Source organism: Mobula birostris, chromosome 17, assembly GCF_030028105.1.
Source record: "Mobula birostris isolate sMobBir1 chromosome 17, sMobBir1.hap1, whole genome shotgun sequence".
NCBI classification, from domain to species: Eukaryota; Metazoa; Chordata; class Chondrichthyes; order Myliobatiformes; family Myliobatidae; genus Mobula; species Mobula birostris.
The window spans coordinates 611,845-627,314 of NC_092386.1; the positions used below are offsets into that span (position 1 = coordinate 611,845).

Below are 15,470 nucleotides of genomic sequence, written 5' to 3' on the forward strand. Positions count from 1 at the left end.
CTCAAATGGTGGCATTTGTACTTCAAAATGAACAGTCTTGCGATCTTGCACAGTTGATGGTGTTACGTACCCCGTAACTGGGTTGTCAAACCAGCAGAAATGGAACACTCGTTGGAGTCTGTGGTTACTAGAAACTAATAAAGTTTTATTAAAAAATAAGTAATACAGTACACTAACCACAAGCATATGAATGTAACAGGTTAGCAATGATAGTATACACATATACACAGAACTAAGGTAATAGGAATCAACCAACCTCTATCGCAGTCTAGGGATAAAATGATCGGTCTTAAGGTGAAGCAGAGTTCAGTTCAGTCTAGTGTAGTTCGAAGTAATCGCTGTTGTTGTACCATTGGAGAGAGAGAGAGAGAGAGAGAGAGATACAGTTTCCAGGCTCTCGTGGTGTGTGTCCTGGTGCCTTAGCAAACCCACTATTTTATTCCACCCCCCCCCCCCCGATGGGGTATCACCTGTCCACCAAATTTCACACTTCCTATTGTCTCAGCAGGATTGTTAATGAACAGTTCAGGTTCAGAGCAAACTGTCTGTGGCAGACGCCAACATACTGAATTATGTGTCTCACTCTCATTATCTCTCCTCTCTTATTAGCATTTTGAATAGCTCTCCTTTGTCTCTCGTTATCTCTCTCTCATTAACAGCATCCATTCTGCAGCTCTTCACACATGACACCCCCACCCTTAAAAGAATTTTTACCGGGGGTAAAAATTACGGGCATGAATGCATATTACAAAATACAAAATAGTCATCAGCTATTTGGCTAATACAGAGAACTTTAAATTTTAACACCTGGACAGACAATCAGCAATCACATTGTCGGTTCCTTTTACATGTTTTATCTTTATAACAAATTCCTGTAATATCAGACTCCAAATTAACAAGCGTCTGTTTTTATCCTTCAATGTGGTCAAAAACACTAATGGATTGTGATCAGTGTAAACTATCAGCGGTTTCCGTGCCGGACAAATATAAACCTCAAAATGTTGTAATGCCAGAATGATTGCCAGTAATTCCCTTTCCACAGTGGAATAATTTCTCTGATGGACATTAAACTTCTTAGAAAAATAAGCCACTGGGTGTTCAATTCCCTCTTTGTCTGTCTGCAACAGCACCGCCCCTGCCGTTTCGTCGCTAGCATCTGTTGCTAGGGAGAAGGGTTTTGAAAAGTTAGGCGCATTCAATACAGGGTGGTGACACAGAATCACCCTCAGACTCTCGAAGGCTTGTTGACAAAGGTCGTTCCACACAAACTTCTCATTCTTCGGCAAGAGCTTAGTAAGAGGGAGGGTAATATCCGCGAAGTTTTTACAAAACTTCCGATACTACCCCACCATCCCCGAAAACCTTCTCAGGGCCCTCTTGTCCGTCGGGATGGGAACTTCAGAGATAGCCTGCACCTTAGCCTGCATCGGTGCCAGCTGCCCCCGTCCTACCACAAATCCCAGATTTGTGACCTTAGCGTGGCCGAACTCACTTTTCGCGAGGTTCACTGTCAGGTTGGGTTCAGACAGCCGTTTAAACAGTTCCTCTACTGCCACAATGTGCTCCTCCCATGTGTCACTCCCGACCACTAAATCTTCAATATACGCTTCTGCGTTCTGTAACCCATTTATCACTGAATTAATCATCCTTTGGAAGGTCCCTGGGGCGTTCTTCATACTAAAAGGTAAAACATTATATTCGTATAACCCAGATGGAGTGACAAATGCTGAGATCTCTCTAGCCCGGTTGGTTAAAGGAACACACCAGTACCCTTTCAGCAAATCGATATTTGTGATGTACTTAGCTCTCCCCACTTTATCGATGCAATTGTCTACCCTTGGGATGGGGTAAACATCAGTTTTTGTGATGGTGTTCACCCTTCTGTAATCTGTACAGAATCCTATGTTCCCATCGGGTTTCGGGACAACCACACAGGGAGTGGCCCATTCCACTTTGGAATGCCTAATAATGCCTGTGGCCAGCATGTGTTCAATTTCTTTCTCCACTAACTTGCCCTTCTCCAAGTTCATCCTATAGGGGTGTTGCTTAATAGGCTGATCTGACGTAACAATAACATCATGTACCATCCCCTTGCATCACCTCGGGACATCCAGACATACATCTGCATGCCGGTTAATTAGCTTTATCAGCGACTCGCTCTGTTCAGGGGTTAAGTGAGAGACTTTATCAGCAAAGTTGGCTAAAACAACAGAGTTCTCCAATCTGGTCGGCACCATGTTTATCTTTTCAAGACGTGTTTTCCCCTTATCATTTGGCACCACAGCCTCATTTATTTTTGTGATAGCACCAACTAGATCTGCTTTCTCATCGTGGTAAGCTTTTAGCATATTGATATGCACTAATTGTGTCGGCTTATGTCTGTCCAGCGTTTCAATAACATAATTCAAAAAGTCTATCTGTTTAATCACTTTGTACAGACCGTGGAATCTCGTCTGGAGGGGGTTGGTTACCACTGGAAACAGAACTAAGACCCTATCGCCCACTTGCAGCACCTGCTCTGGGGCTCATCTATCATACCACTGTTTCATTTTTGTTTGGGAGTCTCGTAGATTTCCTTTGGCAAGGTCACAGATCCTTTTAAGCCTCTCACGAAATTTTAAAACATAATCAATCACATTGACTTGTACTGTCGGGCTGGACCATTGCTCTTTCAGTAAGGTCAGAGGTCCTCTGGGCCTATGACCGAAGACGAGCTCGAATGGGCTGAACCCCAGTGACTCCTGAACCGTGTCCCTTACGGCAAGTAACAAGAGAGGCAAGGCATCATCCTAGTCTCTAGTGTTCCCATGACAATAAGTTTTAATCATGGTCTTTAACGTTGCGTGGAATCTCTTCAACGCCCCTTGGGACTCTGGGTGGGACGCGGAGGCCAAATTCTGCTTTGCTCCCATCTCATCCAACATCCGTCGGAGGGTGCGAGATGTGAAGACACTCCCCTGATCTGACTGAATTTCCCTTGGCAGCCCCACCGTAGTGAACAATTTTACAAGCGCCCTTTACCACTGTGGGAGCCTTGATGCTTGCCAGGAAACCTAGTGGCGGTACACATCATAGTCATCACATACTCTCGCCCACTCGCAGTTCTGGGCAGGGGACCGACAAAATCCACAATTATTTGGGAAAAAGGTTCCTCGAAAGTGGGTATCGGTCGAAGGGGCACTTTAGGCAGGACCTGGTTCGGCTTACCTATCACCTGATAGGTGTGACACCGTCTACAATATTCAATAATATCCTTCCTCATGTTTGGCCAGTAAAACTCTTTCATAATTCTATCAACTGTGTTCCTCATCCCGAAATGTCCACCGAGGGGTATCTTGTGGGCCAGGTTAAAAATCTCGTCCCTATAAATTTCCGGCACTACCACCTGGTGTACCACCCCCCACTCCTCATCTGCGGGCACGGTACTCGGTCTCCACTTCCTCATCAGTACTCCCTCCTTCACATAATAGCCCACCAGTTCCCTTTTTATTTCTTTTTCAGAGAGAGCTGTCTCCGTCAAAACCATCAGCTCCTCGTCTTGTTCCTGTGCCTGTATAAATTCCTTCCTTGCTAATGATAAATCTACCTCAACTCCCTCACTTCCTTCCACTCCACTATGCTCCTTCTTCTCACTTTCTAACCCCTCCTGGTACAAGGCTGGTAAAAACGTCTCAGCTAAATCTACATTCGATTCGGCAGCCTTTCTCGACATGCGTCGAGTTACTGCGCAAGCGGGATAAACCTGTGAATCCATGGGCGGATCCTCAGTCCTGGCAGGTTTGCTCGTCAGCTTTACTGCTGGGTACAGATCTTCACCTGCAAGGTCGTTACCGAGTAAGATCTCCACGTCTTCTATCGGTGATTTGGGCCTCACCCCTATCGTGACAGGTCTGGAGACCAAGTCACTTTTCAGGTATATCTGGTGCAAAGGTACTGCTTCAGTCCCTTTCCCAATGCCATTTATCACACTGACCTCCCCACTCTCGGTCTCTGCACTGAATTCTAACACCCTCTTTAAGATCAATGATTGACAAGCCCCAGTGTCTCTCCAGATCCGTACTGGAGCTGGAGTTGACCCCTCCTTCACCGACACCAATCCGGCCGAAGTAAACTTCTCACGTCCTTCCTGAACTCTATCAGACCTCTTCTTCCCTAGTGGTTTGTTTGCCGGCTCAATACAGCCAGTCAGAGTCATCATTTTTCCTTTCCCCGTCTCCTTCTTTGGGGCAAAACACCTGGACGCAATGTGACCGGCTTTCCCACAATTATAGCATACGAAACCAGGAGACTTCCTACCAAACTGCTTCCCGTCCTCCTTATCCTTCTCACCAGTCCCCGGCTTACTTTCTGGTTTTGCTGGCGGACCTTCTCTGCCCTCTCGACTACCCTTCTGGTAGCTCTTACTCGGGGTAAACTTTGCTTTGTGTGTTAACGTGTACTCATCCGTTAAGTTAGCAGTCGCGGCTAAGGTTTCTGCCTCCTTCTCATCTAGATAGGGCCTCATACCTTCAGGGACACAACCTTTAAATTGCTCAATCAGTATTAGCTGTAGCAGTTTGTCGTAATCACTAGTGACCCCTTTCGAGGCGCACCAATGCTCACAATACATTTGCATCTCACAGGCAAACTCTAAATACACTGCTTCCTCACATTCCAGAATCTTTGCCGGTATGGCTCCAGGACGAACTCATAAATCCTGAGTATAGCTTCTTTTACCACATCATACTTCTGTGCATCTTCTGCTGACAACGCTGAGTAAGCTTGCTGAGCCTTCCCCTTAAGCACGCTCTGGAGTAAAACAGCCCACTTAGCCCTCGGCCAGTCCTGACTTGCAGCGACTTTTTCGAAATGTAGAAAGTACCGATCAACATCAGCCTCCTCAAATGGGGGAACCAACCTAACCTCCTAGGTCACCCTGAACCCTCCACCTTGGTCTGGCATTTGGCCCCCCTCTAGCGTTATCTTTAATTTCTCCAGCTCAAACTCCCTTTCCTTCTCTCTTTCCTCCCTTTCTAGCTGCTTCTCTCTCTCTTCCCGTTCTAGCTGCTTTTCTCTCTCTTCCCTTTCTAGCTGCTTTACTTGGAACTCATGCTCGAGCCTTAATCTTTCCATCTGCAGCTGCACCGCCTCCCCACCAGGTTTACTCATAGACACCATCTCCAGCTCCCCGCGGGGAAACACATCTTCAGATACATAATACTCAACGATGGCTCTGTGCATCTCCGCTCTCCTCATTGTCTGCTTCCCCTTCAAAAGATTCAACCATTTTGCAACAGTCGCCAATTCTGATTTCTTGGCATCCTCTAATGCCTCCAAGGTTGGCACCTTTAGAAATTCCTCAATCTCCATTTCTGCTGTTTGCCCTTTTTTTTATACGGGAATTTAACCCAATCAATTTAACCAGTCCCAATTTTGGCGTTCAAAATCCTGGACGAGCCCCCACTTATGTTATGTACCCCGTAACTGGGTTGTCAAACCAGCAGAAATGGAACACTCGTTGGAGTCTGTGATTACTAGAAACTAATAAAGTTTTATTAAAAAATAAACAGTACAGTACACTAACCGCAAGGATATGAATGTAACAGGTTAGCAATTATAGTATACACATATACACAGAAATAGGGTAATAGGAATCAGTCAACCTCTATCGCAGTCTAGGGGTAAAATGATCGGTCTTAAGGTGAAGCAGAGTTCAGTTCAGTCTAGTGTAGTTCGAAGTAATCGCTGTTGTTGTGCTGTTGGAGAGAGAGAGAGAGTGAGAGATACAGTTGAGGTTTCAGGCAGACCTTTCGAGGCCTTCCGATCCCGTTGTGGTCACCGACTGTGACCCCGCCATTCCAGATGTGATCATTCTTCCGTGGTGAACCTGGCACCCAGGCAAGGGCGGACGCACAACAGGTTCCCACCGGTCGTACCTTTACACCCTGTGAGCCTCTGACCGATTTCCGCGAATCGGTCCTCCAAACTCCACCAACTTGTGGCGCGCAATGCTCTTTCCAGGGTCTCGTGGCGTGTGTCCTGTGCTATTTTACTCCCCCCCTGCCCCCGATGGGGTATCACCTGTCCACCAAACTTCACACTTCCTATTGTCTCAGCAGGATTGTTAATGAACAGTTCAGGTTTAAAGCAAACTGTCTGTGGCAGATGCCAACATACTGAATTATGTGTCTCTCTCTTGTTATCTCTCTTTTCTCTCTCATTAGCATTTTGAATGGCTCTCCTTTGTCCCTTGTCATCTCTCTCTCATTAACAGCATCCATTCTGCAGCTCTGCTTGTCTTCACACATGACAATGGACATTGAGGGAACCTTTCTTGCGTTTAGTGCGGACTGTGAGCGAGGTTTTAGCCTAATGAATCAACTCGAAAACAAGCTGAGAAACCGTTTAGGTGAATGTGATTTGGATATGTTAATGAGAATCATAAGCTATCAATTGGGTGGAAGTTCTATTAGTCTAGATAGAGTTTACAAAGAACGGGTAAATGCTAAAGACAGGAGAGAGAAAAAATAACTGAGTGACTTAAATATGTATGTTATTTTGTTGTTATTCTGTGCAGTTTTATGTCAAATATTTTGTAAACCTACGTAAACTGTGCCATGTGTGTATTCAGTGCGCACATACTTTTGTCACAGGAAAAAAATTTGCACAACGTAAGATTTTTGCGCACACTGACTACTAAAAATTAGAGGGAACATTGCCGGTAGTCCACTTGGCGACAGCTGTGTAGGGATGGGGTTCGTATTCTGGAGATGGAAAGAACAACCAGAAGAGAGCCAGGAGAAATGCAGCCATGGTTGCCACCACTACCACATATACATGTCCCACCTGCATAGAGCTTGTGGGTCCAGGATAGGACTGTATAGTCATCAAAGATCTCACTGTTAAAGGAGTGGACGTGGTCAACGGATTTCAACGGACAACCGAAGAAGAAGTCCTCTATGTCTTGTGGAACCCTGTCAACAGGACCACGAAATTAACCCTATTTGAAGTCATAATGGAATGATCCCTACCTGCAGGTTCCCCCCTCCCCATAGAAGGAGAAAACACACCCTTAATCTGGGCTGTTGAGAAAACTTTAGAAATGGAAAAGGCTCTTAGAGAGGCGCTCAGGAAGAAACGAAAACAATGAAAGCAGCCCTACCTCAGCCGGGTGAGGAAAACACCCATCCTTTTTAAGCTAGGAGACATGGTGTATGTAAGGACGATGAGAAGGGATTCCCTCTCTCGTAGGTGGAAAGGGCCGTTTCAAAGTCTGCTGGCCACCAGGACTTCACTCAGACTTGAAGGAAGACCTAATTGGATCCATGTCATCCAATGCAAGCCAGAATGAGGACCCTCCAGCTGATACTGACAGCATTGAAAGGGATGTTGGGGAGGGGGGCAGGGAAACACAGCACACCCACTGCCTAATCCATTTATCCGTATGACCTATGAATATACATTATGAATATACATTTATGCGTATGACCTACGAATATACATTTATGCGTATGACCTATGAATTGGATTGTCAGGTCAGGGCCTTGCCTTGCTACTGGTACCACGTAGCCCTGTACTGCCTGTCTCGAGTCAGGTTGTTGGCAACTCAACCGGCTTACCCCCGGTGCACTCCGGTTAACCATGGAGGAGGGTGTGTAGGCACCCAGCAGGACTGAAAACAAAACCTGCCAAAGGGCGGATGAACTCTTTGTGAGTCAACGGCCACCTACTGTCTGTGTGAGGAGTGGTGCACCACACAGTCTTTCGTTTCGTGCCTTGTAAGGCATCATGATAACAGACAAGCCAACAAACCCTATACTTCCAGAGCCGGGAGTGCTCAGGAACTCTGCAGAACGCCCAGACCCTGGCCGAGACAGGCAGTACAAAGATGCAACCTCAAACCCCACGGGGAGAGTTGAGTCCGACAGGGGGGCTGAGCGAACTGCGCCTCTTTTGCGTTGTAAGGTAAAAACGATCATCTCAACCTTCAACGCAAACACCATCTGTCTCTTGCCTCGATGCACAGAGTTGGCATCACAGGCAAGCAGATATGAGATCTCCATCCTGGGGATCCAAGAACACCGTCGTGTACACCCTGATGAAGAGATGAGGTTGACAGAGGTAGAGGGGATGCAGCTCATCACCTCGTCCACGTGGAGACAGCCGACGACGATGTCAGCACAAGGTGGAGTAGGGTTATGTTGAACCACAAGGCGAAGAAGGCACTGAGGGGCGTAGTCTCAGTCAGTGACAGAATCCTTACTGCGGAATTCAGCGGAAACCCGGCGACCTCTGCCATCATCTGTTACTCCCTGCACAACTGTAACTTCACCAAGCTGTCACTTCAATACCGGCACATATCTTCCTGGCTGTGCTCGGCGATTTTAATGCCCAGGTCGGACTGGAAGATGTTCCATACTCATACCAAGACTTTACCAACAGAAATGGATAATATCTAGTTGATTTCATCCAGGAACAGAGTCTCATTGCCGCCAACACACAATTCAAGAAGCAAGCTGGTAAACTGTGGACATACGAAAACAGAACCTCCATCTACAGGAAACAGCTCGATTACATCCTCGTAAGAACAAAGTGGCGTAATTGTGTGATCAACACAGAAGCCTACAGCACCTTCAACTCGGTCAGTTCTGACCACAGAGTAGTGTCAATGCAAGTAAGACTCAGCCTGCAGCAACCCAAAGCCACAGGTCCTAAGGAGAAGGTAGACTGGAAGGCATTCTCCTCACAACCTATTCTTCAAGCCCAGTACACAGTGGAGGTGAGAAATCACTTCGGCCCACTGGAAAGGGGGGAGGAAGAGACTGCCACCAACCGCTATCAACGGCTCATAGACACACACACAGATGCAACAAAGAGTTTGCCTACTGTGAAGCGAATCAAGTAGAGCTGGATCTCGAAACATCCTGACGTCGTCACAGCAAGAAGTGTGGTCAATGCTTGTCATGCCGAACTTAGAAGGAGCAAAACAGAAGAGCTAAGAGACAATTTCAAGACAGCAAAGAAGAACCTCTTTGCCACCTACAACCAACTGAAGGAAGAGGAATTAGCTGAGAGGATTAGAGGGATAGAAGCTGCTAATGAAGACTGCAGCATAGAGAATCATGGCGCCTAGTCAATGAGATCGGTAGACGGAAGAAGTCCCCATCAGGTCAAATAAATGGTAAAACAGCAGGGGACTGTGTCCAGACATGGTTTACCCACTTTAAGAACCTGCTGGGAAGCCCTCCAACGATCACAGAAGAAGAAGAGGACATACCCATGATACTAATGCAAGTCGACATCAATGACGGCCCATTCACCATTGAGGAACTGAAGAAGGCCAAATATGCACTCAAACAGGGCAAGAGCGCTGGACCAGATGGGATACCACCAGATGTCCTGAAGAACTGTGACCTGGACGACATCTTGCTGGACATATGCAATACGGCACTGATGAAAGGCGACAAACCAGAACAGTGGTCACTCTCAAACATTATCCCAGTCCCCAAGTCTGGATCCCTCACGAAGACAGATAACTACCGCGGTATCAGCTTGACCTGCATCCTAGCAAAGTTATACAATTGGATGATCTTGAACAGGATTCGCACTGCCATTGATCCTAAGCTAAGATTCAATCAGAATGGCTTTTGGCAGAAGCGCACAACAGTGACGCAAATACTTGCCCTCCATAGGATCATTGAGGAAGTCAAGAAGAACAACCTACCAGCCGTGCTTACTTACATCGATCTTCACAAAACTTTTGACTCCATTCACCGAGGTAAAATGCTGAAGATCCTGAAAGCTTACGGAGTGCCAGACCATCTACTGAGAGCAATAGAGTCCAGCTATACCAAAACTATGGTGAAAGTTGTATCACCAGATGGAGAAACAGCAGTGTTCGAGCTCCTAGCTGGTGAGCTGCAAGGAGACACTCTGGCACCCTACATCTTTATAATCGTCCTTGATTACACTCTGCGACAAGCTACCAAAGATCATGACAAGCTTGGTTTTACCATAAACCCAGGGCAAACCAGAAGGGTCAGACCAGTTATGCTCACAGATCTAGATTTTGCAGATGACATAGTCCTGCTCTCTAACCAGATGGAGGAAGCACAGCAGCTACTGACAGAAGTGGAAATTGAGTGCAGTAAAGTTGGACTTCACCTAAACGCTAAAAAGACAGAGTACATGGCGTTTAACTGTGATGATGGTACTCTGAAGACCGTAGAGAATGATACCATTAAGAAAGTCTTTGACTACAAGTACCTCGGGTCAAGAATGATGAGTTCGGAGAAGGACACAAAGATATGGAAGGCGCTGGCATGGAGGGCTATGAACAACATGAAGGAAATCTGGAAGTCAAACCTGACCAGAGGGCTTAAAAAGAGAATTTTCATAGCAGTCATAGAGTCTATTCTCATGTACGGATGCGAGACATGGACACTCACCAAAACAATGCGAAAGTCTCTAGATGGTTGCTATACACGAATGCTCCGGATGGCTCTTGATGTGAGTTGGCAACAGCACATGACGAACGTTGAGCTCTATAACAACCTACCGATGGTCACCACTAAAATCGAGGCGAGAAGACTGCAACTAGCGGGGCACTGTCTACACCACCCCGAGCTACCTGCCAGCCTAGTCATCATAAGGGATCCCAAGCATGGGAGGATGAACCCTGGGCACCCTCCCAAGACTATGGTCAACACACTCCTAGAAGACAGCGGCGCGGCTAATGTAGATGAACTGAACACACTGATGAGGGAGAGGGAGAAGGGGAGAGTCCGTCATCATGCCCGACGCCGGCCCCCTAGGCCTGAGTCGACGTAGTAGTAGTAGATCTATGAATATACACGTTGCAAGAACATATGAATCTGCTGGATCTGCATGGCCATACCCACCCACTCTGGTTCTGTAATACCATGAGTACACATCCCATTTCATCAAAACAGGACCAAAGACTATCAGTCCCTTATGAAAGGGCATTTTGGATCCTGATTCTTTGGAAAGAACCTGAATATATCAGGGGTTGGGGCATACCATCAACCTCCAGTAACCTCGCATCACCTACAAGGACCCGGTAATGCAACTGTTAGCCTTCCCCGAGACAATCAGTTCGAGGGATGATGGTTTCCCCTCTATAATTTGACTAATCCCAGAACCCTGATGTCATATGTGATTTCGCAGAAGGTTGGCCGTTGTTGGCCGCATATTAAATAGAGGGAGTTTTACAGAAGTAGGGGTTGGGGAGAGTGGGTGGTGGCTGGTGGGCAAAATACCACTAATAATATTAAGATATTTGATCCTTTTTGGTGAAATCCTGGAGCTGTGACTGTTTTTTATTTAGGTATTTGTGAAATCCTCCTCGCTCGACCCATTGTCCCAGCATACCCTGCTGTAGCCTCCCATCATTTCACAGATCCTCAGTATCTCTCCAGCACTCATTGCTTGAGCATTGTTCGCTGAGAAAATAAAAATCTTAGATCTTTTAAAAAGTGGCATGTCGCTTGCCGAAGTGGGCTGTGAGGTCGGGAAGAACGGATCGAGCATTCGCACAATAAAGCAGAAAGAAGCTGAAATTCGTGGAAGTGTTAGTGCTACCCCTACAACGGCAAAAATGGTCTCTCTGGTTCGTGATAAAGTGCTTGCAAAGACTGAGAAAGCATTAAGTGTGTGGCTAGAGGACATGTCACAGAAGCATATCTCTGTTGAAGGCAAAATTATGTGTGAAAAAGCACAGTCTCTATGAGCACTACTGCGAGGGAGTTGAGGAGAGCAAAAAGAAGGAGTTTCAGGCTAGTACGGGATGGCTGGCTAGCTATGTAAAGTGCTACAGCCTGAAGAACTTAAAAGATCACGGGAGAATCGGCAGGGCAGATGTACCAAGTATCCTATTATGGAGCCGATCAAAGTACACGCTTGAAGTCTCTCAGAAAAAATTGTTGATCACAAACTATCAAAAGCTCACACTGCTGCTCTAAGTGTTGAAAATATAGCTAGAGAAGATGCTGTTGGAAAATTATGTGACACCATGAATGCTTTGCATCTAAAGGCAACTTGTTCAATTTTTCGTTCGGCATATTATTTAGCTCAGAATGACAGGCCATACTCTGATCACTTTGGCTTATTGGAACTTCAAAAAAAAAGGTATTGACATTGGAATTGGACTGCAGTGATACACTAGTGCTACAGAGATAATTAATCACATAGCCATTAATATGAAAAAGAAAATTTGCCAGCATATCAAGCAAATAAGTGGCAAATTTTCTGTTCTCATTGATGAATCAACAAGCCTGAGCATTAAGACCGCCCTAATAGTTTATTTGAAATGTGAAAGTGATAAGGAAGGTGATCTCCATTTTATGCTTTCAGATCTAATTGAACTGCCTGATCAGAAAGCTGCAACTATTCCTCAGCATCTATTGAACTGTCTCAATAACCATGGGTTTGATGACTCTTACTTGAAACAGAACCTTGTAGCATTTGCTGGTGATGGGGCGAGCGTAATCCTTGGTGTCAAATCTGCTGTTGCTACAATTCTCAAGAAATGTTACCCTGATAATTTGGCACTGTCTTAATCACAGATTAGAACTGGCAGTAGGTGATTCAGTGAGAGAAGTTCATGGAATAAATCATTTTCAATCATTTATGGACAAATTGTACTCTGTTTACAGTAGATTCTAAATCAAAAGGAACTGTCTGAATGTGCCTCTCAACTAGAACAACAAATTTGCAAAATAGGCCGTGTCCTCCTGGGCACCAGGTGCGTAGCTAGCTTGTTTCCAACACTTCCAGCAGTGTGGCAAAATTATGAAGCACTGTGTTTTCATTTTGAAAAAGCAATGAAGGATGAAACAAGATCTGGGAGTGACAGAAAAACCTATGAAGGTCTGTTGAAAAGACTCTCTTCAGAACAGTTTCTATTGGACTTAGCTCTAATGTATGACATGTTGCATGAACTTGGCTTACTGTCAGAGTGTTCACAGAAACCCACTACTACAATTGTTTATGCAGACAAACAGAGCATAAGATCACTGCATGGACTGAAAGAACAACCTGGTGCAAAAACTTTAGAAGCTCAAGAGGCGGTTGAAAAGGGGAAGTTTGGAGAAATTACCTTAACAAGCAACAACAAAATTGTCTCCATTAATTATCTACAGTTTCTTACTAGTCTTATAAACAATTTGCAGCACCGTATGTTCACGGCAACATCCTTGAAAGGTTCTCAAATTTCTAAACCTCAAAGTATGTATAAATCCCTGCTAAATGAAATGTGTGTCCTTGATAAAGATAACCGGCCTGCTGAAATACTGCCTAATTATGGAGAATTAGAAGCTGCAATATCATCTCTCTGTAAGAGGTTTAAGCTTTCTTCTTCCTCTGTAATAAATGCCTTCAGAGATTATGTGGAGGATCGTGGACGCTGCATCCCCCAACATTTACGCCCATTACTGAGCTGTTCACAAGTTATTCCTTTTAGTACTGCTGAGTGTGAGAGAGGATTCAGTCACATGAACTTGATAATAACAACAACACACTCAAGAATTCTCATAAATCATGTATCATCCCTTATGTTTGTTAAACTACACGGACCTCCTCTAGTTCAGTGGAATCCTGAGCTGTATGTCACATTATGGCTGCGGTACCACAGATCAGCAGATGACACCAGGACAAGGGTTGCTTCAGACCCCCGAACACATATTACACCTGACCCTTTGTGGAAACTATTGTGAATCTTCTCATTGGTGGCATTTGGTAAGTAGGTAATTACTTTTAAATTGGTAAAACACATGATTACCGTCTTTTTCTTTACTTGCTTGATAATTATATTTTATGATAATTAGAGAGTGCAACCGTGCAATACTTTGTCATATTATTAAATAATTATTATATGTTTTATTGTACCAGTTATACACTGAAATGTAGTGATAGGCTATAATCTTGTTAATGTCTTAACGGTCGCTATATTTCTGTGGAGCTCTGGAATTCATATATTTCTTTCATCTTGGTTTAGTGCTTGACATTATAAGAAGCCTTATTCATATATATATATATATATATATATATATATATATGTCACACCCAATTTGCGTACCTGCTCATTACATGAATGGGGCGAGGAAGTTGCCCAGTACATGAAATGAGCAGGTACACAAATTGGGTGTGACATATATAGAGAGAGGCTATAGGAAATGGCAAGCATTTTGTCAGCCCTGGCACCTAAAAAATTAGCACTGCACCCCTGGTGGTACTCTATCTACAACTAGCCCCTCTGTCAAGCAAGAGGACCACCACGGTGAATGGAATCACCCAGATGCGGAAAGAGGATGAGGGCTATCTCAGAGGATGAACGATTTTGGATGATTATGTTTCCCCTTTGGGGAACAGGGCTGATAGCGTCAGAAGTTATAAAATCAGCCACCGCCCCAGAGGAAATAGTGAATGATATCGATTCAGCCTTGGAAGAAACACAGGGGCAAATTGGGGAACTTACGGCCGAGGTAGTAGCGGTACGACAAGTTGCCCTGTAGAACAGGATGCCCTTGATCTTATACTAGCTGAGAAGCGGGAGGTGTGCACGCTTATAGGTCAAGAGTGCTGCACCGACAACCCTGCTGAATCTGAAAATATTACCCATTTAGCAGACCATATACAGAAAAGTGTAGAACAAATCTGGAAAACGGCAATGGAAATTCATGATTACAACTGCAAAGAGGATAGTGGTAATTTGGAGGCCTTTTAGGGTGGTGGTGGGTCATGACAGCAGACAATGGGGGAATCCTACTTCTAATAATCCTGGTAGTAGGGCTATTGCGGCCCCTAGGACGTTCCCTTGTTTCCTGCTTTTGCAAACCACCCAAGGCACGCGTGTTTCCCCAGGTTACCAAAGCTCTCTGGATAGAAAATAAAACGTACGATCCCGAATATGATGAAGAAGCTTGTCCTGCAATGCAACCTTTCTCTGCCTCTTACGAGCTACCCTTTCAGGAAGGAGAAATTGATCAGGGTGATGAAAAAGGAATTTCGAGAGTTAATGATAGTGTGTGACTGTTGAATGTTCTAGTAGAAGCGAACAGAAAATGACGATAAGATAAAAGGGAGTGTGGAAAACCAAGTATTATTAAAACATCAGCAAGATGCTGAGCTAGTTGCTAATCACCCTCCTCCAGCTGTGGTGCTTGGTGTGAACAGCTACTTTTATTCCGTCACACAAATGCTTGGATTGCTACATCAATTTACCTTATCAGGAAACCTTGACTTGAAGTCTGTAGCTGTCTTAAGAGGGAGCATTATTGACTGTGTAATTCAGAATCACCGCTCTCTGAGAGATGATTCTCACGTGGCTACGGAAATAAAAGACAGTCCGAGTGTTGTTTTGAATTCCCCTGCAATATTAATATTTGAGTCTGAATATTATTTGATTTATATACATTTACTGTAATTTATTTTTTTATTATTATGTATTGCAGTGTTCTGCTACTGCATAACAA

At 44.9% G+C, this 15,470-nt stretch overlaps 1 protein-coding gene across 1 annotated transcript; it reads right to left on the reverse strand.

Moving 5' to 3' along the window:
• Positions 1-231: 231 nt before the first annotated feature.
• Positions 232-15,255, reverse strand: LOC140211358 (uncharacterized). The gene is made up of 2 exons (XM_072281033.1): positions 15,220-15,255; positions 232-5,735 (listed from the first exon to the last, which is right to left on the reverse strand). The coding sequence occupies exon 2, from the start codon at positions 4,613-4,615 to the stop codon at positions 3,005-3,007; it is 1,611 nt and encodes a 536-aa protein (XP_072137134.1). The 5' UTR covers positions 4,616-5,735; positions 15,220-15,255; the 3' UTR covers positions 232-3,004.
• Positions 15,256-15,470: the final 215 nt, after the last annotated feature.